General features: G+C 34.0%; 2 protein-coding genes across 2 annotated transcripts in view; both read right to left on the reverse strand.

Annotated features, from left to right (window-relative positions):
* Positions 1–9,480, reverse strand: part of LOC110027959 (proline-, glutamic acid- and leucine-rich protein 1-like) — a 16,442-nt gene extending 6,962 nt beyond the window's left edge. Inside the window, exons 1-2 of the mRNA XM_020729628.1 lie at positions 9,350–9,480; positions 9,079–9,272 (exon numbers count right to left, since the gene is read on the reverse strand). Of these exons, the coding sequence (XP_020585287.1) occupies positions 9,079–9,272; positions 9,350–9,458 (303 nt within the window). The 5' untranslated portion in view covers positions 9,459–9,480. The remainder of the gene's footprint in view (positions 1–9,078; positions 9,273–9,349) is intronic.
* Positions 9,481–9,848: 368 nt separating this feature from the next.
* Positions 9,849–10,344, reverse strand: part of LOC110027951 — a 9,568-nt gene continuing 9,072 nt past the window's right edge. Inside the window, exon 2 of the mRNA XM_020729613.1 lies at positions 9,849–10,127. Coding sequence (XP_020585272.1) covers positions 9,849–10,127 — 279 coding nt within the window. The remainder of the gene's footprint in view (positions 10,128–10,344) is intronic.

Below are 10,344 nucleotides of genomic sequence, written 5' to 3' on the forward strand. Positions count from 1 at the left end.
TTTTCTATTAAACTGAAAAGGTATAAATATTTTTGCTCTCTAAAAACTTACATGGTATCAGAGCGGCTAGCCCTCTTAAACTACATCAAATACAACCAGTTGTTCGTTGCCTTCGCGTCGCATCTCTTCTGCTCCTCATGGGTTCGCATAATATCATTGCTTTAGTCAGAAGTCGCTTCTTGTGCAAGACTTCTTTTTGGCAAAGAGTTTCATTGCCACCTTTGTGTATTTCTCTTCCGTCATTTTTTGTTTTTTTTTCGGTCGATGCTTCTTCATTGATTTCTTCGCGGTTTTCAACGCCATTGAAATTTGTAATTTGAGGAAATAGTACTTTTATGTCCACCTTTAGTTTTCACAAAGAATTCTTATGTTCCCAAGTATGATGAACCGGAGAATTGAATTGAATCGAAACTAGACCCTTGAAATGCTAAATTTGTTTTAAACCCTTCGGTTGCTTCTTCGTTGGAGCCGCCTCCACCAACTTCTCATCCACTCAGCTTTAAGCACTAAAATAACTCGTCACCGAAGTTGACTCAGATTTTCAGACTCGTCTTTTGCTCTCTTTTTATGATGTCGTATAAATCAATGATGACCAACACAAAAAAAATTCTACTGTTTCTACTTGTTCCAGACTTCCAATAATTCCAAAACCAATTTGCCCTACCCATGGTGGTGCGAGCATTGTGAAAAATTATGGTTCATGAGGAACCCGCAATAAACAAAAATCAAAATGTGAAGGCCGGATCTACCAAGTCACTGTCGATGAAACTCAAGAATCTTCTACCAACTCAGACGCAATATCTTTCAGCAAAGAGCAATTAGAGTACCTGCACAAATTATTCCAATCTCCAAAATTATCACGGACTCTTGTTGTGTTCTTCAATATAGAAGGATATCTCTAGCCACTGCATTGTTAGGTATTACCTATATTTTTATTCATTATTGGATAATTGATTCTGGCACAATTGATCTTATAAACCTTGTGCGGGCAATAAAAAAGCCAAAATTGTCGATGATTCCCTTGCGATAATTGTCAAACTCGCATCGCTACTAATCATTCCTGATGTGCTCCATATTCCCATATTTTTCTTGTAATCTAATATCAATTAACAAAATTAATTATGATTATCAGTGTCAAGTTAATTTCTACTCTTCTAATAATGAGTTTCAAGAATTGGCTACTGATGATTGACAGTGCTAAGAAAAATGGACTATTGCTTTGACGATGGACATGATGCAAATAAACAATGTCAAAGTATTTCTCTAAATTATGGTTTTATTTCCAATAATGATATTATGTTATGGCATTATAAGTTAAATCATCCTACTTTCCAGCATTTAAAATTTTTGTTTCACATATTATTTCAAAATCAAAATGTGATATTTTTTCAATATGAAGTTTGTCAGTTTACCAAACACTATCGTGCGTCTTTTCCTCCCCAAATTTACAAACCAACGACACATTTACTCTAATTTATAGTGATATTTAGGGTTCTTGTAAACATCTTACACACTTTAAAAAAAGATGATATGTTACCTTACTGATGATCACATAAAGTTAATTTAAGAGTACTTAATAAAAAAATTTTGAAGTGGAAACACTTTTCAAAAGTATTGAAACTATGGTACAAACACCATTTCAAAAAACTATTCAAATATTATGGAGTAATAATGACATATGAGTATTTCAAAAATGTTTTTGGTCAATTTTTTTAAAACAGTAATAGCTCACCAAAGCTCTTGTGTCGACAACCCACAATAAAATGGTGTATAAAAGACAAAACAAACACTTATTAAAAGTAGCTCGAACATTGGATATTTACAAATCAAGTGTAAAAATATCTCTGGGATGAAGTCATTCTTACTGTTGCATTCCTCAATAATAGAACAACCAATAAAGTTTTGAACTTCAAAACACGTTTGATGTTCTTCAAAATATTTAGCAAAAAATTGATTTTCTTTTGATTTATTTTTAAAAATATTTAGGTGTATTGCATTTGTTCACACTCATAGTCATAATCAAAGAAAACTTAACCTGAAAATTGAAGACTCACAAAATTCGGGGAGGGGGGGTTGGGGGTTGGCAGAACAAAGATTTGACTACCGGTTTCTTCAAATTGAAGACTCATAAAATGATTTCCCCCTAAACATGATTGTTCAGCCTGAAAATCAAAGTTATAACATATCAAAAGAAAATTTCTTTTAGATCTTGAAGACGATTTACATATCCCTACTATGTCATCTTATGATGTTCATAAACCTATGGCAACTAAAAAAGAGGAAACAAAAAATGAACCATGACATTGGTACCATTTGACATTATCTATTCACAAAAAAGGACAAGTCCAAAGAATGAGTTTATGAATCATTTGCATTGCTTAGAACCCTTGAATTCTCGAAGTAATGTCCTCACTCAGCCTTTACCCCATGATCAACCTACTTCATCTTGCAAGACTTTTAGTCTTGAACCCAGTCTAGCCCTAATCCAAAATCTTATGATTCCAGTCATCCCATTGTTGCTTGTAAGGGAGAGAGGTCTTGCGCCCAACACATTATCTCAATTATGAATTAAATGAAAATCTCTCACCCATTTTTCATACTTTTACCACACATTTATTTTGTATGGAGAATCTCAATATTGTACAAAATGCTCTAAAAATTCCCAAGTGGAATGAGGTTGTTCTCAATGAGATCAAAACTCTAGAAAAAAAATGACATTTGGAAATTGGTTGATTTATCTAAAAGGAAAAGAACTGTCAGATGCAAATGAGTGTTTACAATTAAGTGTAATTATGATGGCTCTTTAGAATGGTGCAATGTCAAATTGTTTGCCAAGGGAGTCACTCAAACCTACAACATTGATTACTTATGACGCATTCGCTCAAGTAGCAAAAATGAATTCTATAATAGTTATTTTATCACTTACAACTAATCTTGACTAGCCCATAAAATAGTTGAATATAAAAATTATATTTCTCAATAGGGGCTTAAAGACGAAGTGTATATGGATGTGCCTAAAGGATTTAGTGAGAAGTTTGACATAAAGGTGTGTAAACTAAAAAAGTTATTATACAGGTTGAAGCAGTCGCCTAGAGCATGATTTGAGAAGTTTACACTGTTGTTAAAGTCCAGGGGTATACTCAAAGGCAAAGAGATCATACAATATTTTTCGGACATTCAAAGAATTGAAAGATAGTCATATCGATTGTGTATGTGGACGGTATAATTCTCACCGTAAATAATGTATATGAAATGAATCAGTTGAAGACTTTCCTCTCATCAGTTTTTGAGACCGTGGATTTAGAATCTTTGAGATAATTTCTTAGCATGGAGGTTGCTAGATCGAAGAAAAAGAGTGTTGTTTCCCAATAGAAATGTGTTCTTGATCTTTTAAAGGAAACAGAAATGAGTTGTTGTAGGCTTGTGGACACTCCGATTGATCTCAATTAGAAAATAAAAGATAAGGAGGACAACCCAGTGAATACAACTTGATATCAAAAGTTGGTGTGAAAGTTGATATACTTGTCACATGTCGAGATATCGTCTTTGTTGTAAGTTTTGTAATTCAATTTATACTTTCTCCATTTGAGAAATGCCTTGAAGCAAATAATAAAAATCCCAAATGCATAAAAAAACACTAGGTTAGGGATTACTTTTTCAAAAGACTGCACAACAGAATATCGAGGCATACACTGATGCAGGCTAGACGGGCTTAATTATTTATAGGAGATCGACGTCATAATATTGTACTTAGATCTAGGGAAATCTGGTCACATGACAAAGTAAAAAAACAAAATGTGGTGGCGAGGAAGTAGTGTCAAAGCAGAATATTGAGCTATAACTAAAGGAGTATGTGAGATGCTATCGTTGAAGAGAATTCTTGAAGAGCTACGGATCTTGATAAACATGTCAATGAAGTTGTATTGTGACAATAGAACTAGTATAACAATTGCAGAAAATCAATTGGAACATGATCGCACAAAACATATAGATGATGATAAACACTTCATAAAAGAGAAGATTGATTGTGAAGCGATTTACGTGTTTGTCATTCCAACAACATAACAAATAGCTGATATTTTCACAAAACGATTTTTCGAGCATAATTTTGAGTTTTTTGTAAGCAAATCGGGCATGATATATATTTATGCTCCAACTTGAGGGGAGCGATGGATTTTTAGGAAGATTTTACTTTTCGCATCTTCTATTATTGGTGTTTTCTATTATAAGATTCAAAATTATTGGTATGTCATAATTCTGGTTTCCTTCATTTATTATGAGTTATTGTTGATTTTATTGACTTCCTAATATGGAGTCATCCACCTCTATTTATCCTGCATTTGTTTTCTATAAAATTGAGAAGGAATGTTATTTTTGTTTTCTGAAAGCCTACAGTATGTATATGCCCCTTTTATTTTCATCCTGTTGTTATTAGGCAACGGAAACAACGAAACATTTATAAAAGTGAGAAATCATTAGCTTTGTCCCAACTATTTGAGAGAACTTTTCCAAACTTCCATAAATTTATCTTGAGGGTTACATGAGATCATACAATAATACAATCTACTCGTATTATATTTGGTATAATTCCACCATCCTCATATATATTAAGCCATAAATTCTATTATCTTACATTATTGATGTACCTTAACAACTAAGACAATGATTATGATGACTATGCAACATAACCACATAAGAATATTTTTCATACTTTTCTTCAAGAAATATTACTCTTAACCATCTAAAATAGTGATTTCTTAGCATGTTGAAACTTGAAACATCAAAAACAAAATATAAGGGTGAGTAGATGCAATATCCTATATAGCTTTGCAACACATCCATCTTAACACTCATTTTTGCAAACAAATGATGTTCTGTGTTGCCTAACACTTAGATATAATTTTTTTTCTGTAAAATTTATCTTAAATGACGCTATAAAAAATAATATCAATAAAACTACAAAGAAATAAACATTCCAAAAATTTTTTAATATTTGTGTCTGGATCAAGATGATTAAAAAATGAGTAAAATGTCTAATGATTTTGCTAAATTTTTGTTTGAAGAACCAAGAGTATGCACTATTCCAAGAATTAAGGTTTTAAAAACATAAATTTTTTGTAATAAAAAATTTGGGACATCAATAATATATAAAAGAAAGCTTTTTTATCAGGTCATCCTATAGCAATATTTTTTTATGTTACTAATGAATAACCAAATAATCTCTAAATTTGTAGAAATTTGGTGTATGCAAAAACATTTTTTCAACTTTTGAGCATTAATCTTTTTTTTTTTTTGGAAAAGAAACTGAGAAAAAAATAACATTTACAACCTTCAATAAAAATAGTCCATTCTATTTAGCATTATTAAAAGTAATGTCATTCACAATTTCAAGAGTTTTTCATACCTTTTACATTTATATCATCCTAGTCTTTCATATCAACTCAAAAATATTACTAGTTTAACTTTTAAAAAGTGAAATACACCTTTAACTTTTAAAAAGTCAAATACACCTTTTTATGCATCGGTAAGCTGGTTTTTTATTGAAACTTTGGTGTTAAACATGTAAATATGTAGGAATTAAGTGACATGCAACATTATAAAAGTGAGTGGTTGATACAACCTCCGTAGAAATTAGGACAAAGCAAATTGTTAATACAAAAAACACAATTGTAATACATAAAGATAAGCACCTACAATTTGGGAGGTATGTGATCTCTCCCAACACATACAATTCAAGAGGCAAGCAATATCTCCCAAACCCTAAAACTAAAACTCAAAGACAACAATCTCATGTACGCATAATTGTAACCCTAAACATATTAGCCCTATTTATACCCCCACAATAATAAATATAACATTACTAAATTGCCCTTAAGCATCAAAGAAACAATACTCCCCCCTTAAAAAAAGCACATTGTCCTCAAAATAGAAAAAAAAAGAATTGTTGTTGGATTGCATCACATGTCTTCCACACGACATCATCATTTGGCAATCATTTCCATTTTATCAGAAATTTGTAATGACCCTCAAAAGTTTGAAATGTAGAATTATGCACATCATTGGCCGCATTTGAACTTGTCGGTCTTCAAGTCAGTATTTAATAATATTGTAGCCCAGATAACACTTCCAAAAGCTATCATCGTTGAAATCTCTGCCAACTTCATATCACGTCTCTTCCATTGTATGCAACTTAATTCATAATCTCAGCCCTACGACCTAAATTGACCCACCAAGGTCTTGAGCTTTACCAAAGTCTTCCGCAAACTAGGTCACCACAATGCACCACAATCTTAGCTCTCCTGAATACTCTACAGTGTCAAATCAATCACTTACACTCTCCTCCACTCTTCTCCACATGTCTTGTTTCCATTATTTCAGAATCGTATTCCGCCCAAAAATTTGCAACACAAAAGGCACAAATGTAGTTGGATGCAGCTCTTCGTCAAGATCCCATCCACCATGATTCTATGTTCCTGGCCAACATCCCGCTAAATTGCACTTCATCCAGTTTCGCTTGCTGCAACTCGTTCCAATCCTCCCGATATTGTGTAATTCTCTCAATATTTTGCCGCTCGAATTCAATCCCAACTCCTTTGTTGAATCACACATGCTTTCATTCGTTCCAATCGTTTGAAGGTAGAGCAGTCAAACGGTTCATTGTTCGCAAACAGCTCGTGTTCGACCTGTTAAGTAGCTCGTGTTTAATTCATTCGCTAAGCAAACAAGCCGAACACAAAAAAAAAATTTGCACTCTATATATAAACGAGTCGAATAGAAAAAAAAAGTTTTTGTTCATTCGTGTTTGACTCAATAGGACTCGATTGAGAAAAAGGATTCATGTAGTCAGCCCCACTTAGTGGGATGAAAGTTTGCTGTTGTTATTATTGTTGTATATATAAAAAATTGATGAGTATTATTTTTTAAAAAATTAATTGACTACAATGCAACAAAGATTTATAATCAATTAAAATTATTAATTAAAAAAATGAATAAATATATATTAAATTGTATTTAAATGAGTATTTTAATATAAATAATAAGATTTAAATCTCACCTCTTCCCTTAACATCCTACGACTACGTGGCTAAAGCTATCAAAATGGTTCATTGTTTGCGGACAGCTTGTATTCAGCTCGTTGAACAAATGAGCCGGACACGAATAAATTTTTCAAGATCGATATATAAACGAGCCAAATATGAACAATAATTTTTTTCACGAGTTGAACACGAACAAAACCTGAGCTCACTCAAGCTCGGCTCGTTTACACCCCTATTTGGAGGTCGTGTTATTCCTTCCAATGCTTAAGCTTGAGTATGTTCCCAATGCTTTCGCCTGATCCCGCGATACCAAATCCGCTTAAAGTAGCAGCTATGTTTTGATATCGCATAATTCCTATAGATTATTTTCGCACACATCCCTTCCAAACATTGTTTATTTATCCCATGGCGATCAGCGGCATGTTTGCATGAAATTTCACAATCTTCTTCATCATTTCTTCCAAGGATGTGAATCTCCCTCTCAATGGAATAGAACTGTCCCTCCAAGGCCAAAAAAACACTCTTCCCAATTCATCTACTTTCTTAGCCTCCATCACTCTTTGAACGGTTTCAAAACTCCTTTAATCCTGTGTTTGGCTTCCCGCTAAAAATTGGGTGATTTTGTGACTGTATCTAAGAATTAAACTTCAGCTTGAATCTCGATGGATTTGTAAGCCGTGATCCTATATTCCCTGATATCTCCAATAGTGATTGTATCACGAGCATAGGTCACAAATGCGGGCTCTGTCTGTCGTGAACCTGTTTATTGGCTTCCAGCTAGGTCAAATCGCGATTGTGTGTAAGCCAAGATCTTATGTGATTGTGTTGATCCCATCGTTGGCTTACCAGAACGTCGCAATCCCATAGCTAACTTTAGTCGCGACGACACGATTGTCTGGCAAAGCGCGACCACGATGTACGACAGGATCCCATCGTTGGCTCTGTACATCGCGATCCTGGCATTAGCATCCCAACTAGCTCAAATAATGATTGTATCGTGCGCAGCGATCCCTACATTGGCATCCCCACACTCAAATCATGAGAGTATGTGGTTCAATCATGAAGGTCTGTCGCTATAATCCTTTTACATTTTTCCCATAGAAATCACAACTAGGGCTTCACAGTGAAGAAGGAACCATTCAAGATCGATGTTCTAATACCAATTTGATATGGACCTCCGAGTAACTTAGGGCAAAGCAAATTGTTTTTCTCCAATAACACACAACACAATTATAATACATAGAGATAATCACCTACAATTCGAGATGCGGGTGATCTATCCCAACACCTACAATTCAAGAGGAGGCGATCTCTCCCAAACCCTAAAGCTAAAACTCAAAGATCACAATCTCATGCATGCTTAACCCTAAGTATAAACATATTATCCATATTTATACCCCACAATAATAAATATAAAATTATTAAATTTCGTTTAGGCGTAGGCATAATAGTGGCATTCAAGATTTCAATAACTTTTAAGATCCTTTGTTCAACAATTAGATGCATAAAAATTTCTCAATAGCTGACTATGATTGCATAAAAAAATAATTATAAATTTAAAAAGTACCGACTTTTTATAAGGCTTGAAATTAAACACATGACAAGCTAATAAAGTTTATAGTGAATTCTATCTTTTGATTGGTAAAACAAATAAATAAACCTTGAGTTTTAAGTAAGGTTTCAACATCATACTATTTTATAAGATTCACATACGTACCACTCAATTCCTATGTACTTACATATCTACACCTGAACTTCAATTTTTAAATACATAACACTTTACTTATGCATGAAAAGGTGTTTTTCACCTTTTTAAAAGTTACAATGGTATATTTTTTTATGTGATATGAAAGATTTGGGTGAGATAAATTTAAAAGGTGAAGTTTTGGTGTTAGATATGAATGGGATGGTATGTATGTAAATCCCTTACTTTTTTTTTTATTTCAAATGATTTTCATAGGACAACATCCGCCCTCTAATATCCTCACACACGCACAAATATAAGACATGTAATTAAAGATAGATTAGATTCGTAACATACCGGAAAAGAATAGGAATTAGTGAGCATAATGCAGCAAGAATGCATTAGAGTCGTCACTCTCGGCACAAGTAATTCACTTAATTTTCTCATCACCGGCTCTGATGCTTCTTCCAGCGATGTTTGACCCCCTAAAGGGGGCGGGAGGTCCTTACCCGGAGGAACTATCAATTTCATTACTTCCAAACTTTTCTTCTCTGGAAAAAAAAAAGGAAGCATATTGGTCGAGATTTAAGGACCTAGAATGGATTCAGTAAAGGTGGAGAATGTTTACCTTCTTCAAGTCCCTGAAATGCATCAGTGAGAAGAGAATTTATGGCTATAAGAATCTTCTGAATAATCAAAAACCAGCTATCTCCATCCCCTTTCACCTTAGGAAGCATTGCTAAGCTAAGGGAAATTTTCTGAGAAAAGGAGGAAGGAAATGCTCATGAATGAGAAACGCAATTAAAAATAGCAAAGAAAATACATGTCTGCTACCTATCACTGATAATAATTCTTAGGTCATTTACATACATACCATCCAATTCCTATGTATTTACATACCCAACACCTAAACTTTACTTTTTACATTTATACCACCCAAATCTTTCGTACACATAAAAGATACCACCATTTTAGCTTTTTAAAAGTGAAATACACCATTTCATCCATAGGTAAGGTGGCATGTACGTAAAAATTGAAATTTAGGCGTTAGATAAGATATGTAAATACATAGCACTTGAGGGGTATATATGCAAATCTTCCAAAAAATTTTCGAAAATATAGCGGGGCTAAGCAACGGCTGGGATGCCACGTGTACAGCTACAATTGCAACCGAGACAATCGAAACCCTCAATGCGTACAGCCGCAGGACTGGGGCCGAACCGGGTTCGATCGAACCCGGTTTGGGGGTTTTCTGAATCGGACTCTGAAACGCATTGGGCCGGTCGAAGCGGAATGGTCTCGCTGAACCGGGTGTCGAGAACAACCGGGTTAGCGGATCGCGTTGGTGGCGAACCGCAGAAGAACGGCTGAAGCGGGTCCGATTGCTCAAGAGGCTCACCAGCTACCTGCCAAAGAAAAGCATATCAGTGCATCACAACCGTTGGATCAAAATCACGTGGTATTGAACAAAAGTAATGAAGTCATAACGAATCTTAAAGCTGTTAGAAGTTAGAAGTACTAATACATCTTGTTAAAAGGTCTTTTTTTTATAATAATTATATGACAAAAAAATTTGTATATATTTTTGTGCATCATATCTTTATTTATTTATATAATATCTTT

Source organism: Phalaenopsis equestris, unplaced genomic scaffold (genome assembly GCF_001263595.1).
Source record: "Phalaenopsis equestris unplaced genomic scaffold, ASM126359v1 Scaffold000469, whole genome shotgun sequence".
Taxonomy (NCBI): domain Eukaryota; kingdom Viridiplantae; phylum Streptophyta; class Magnoliopsida; order Asparagales; family Orchidaceae; genus Phalaenopsis; species Phalaenopsis equestris.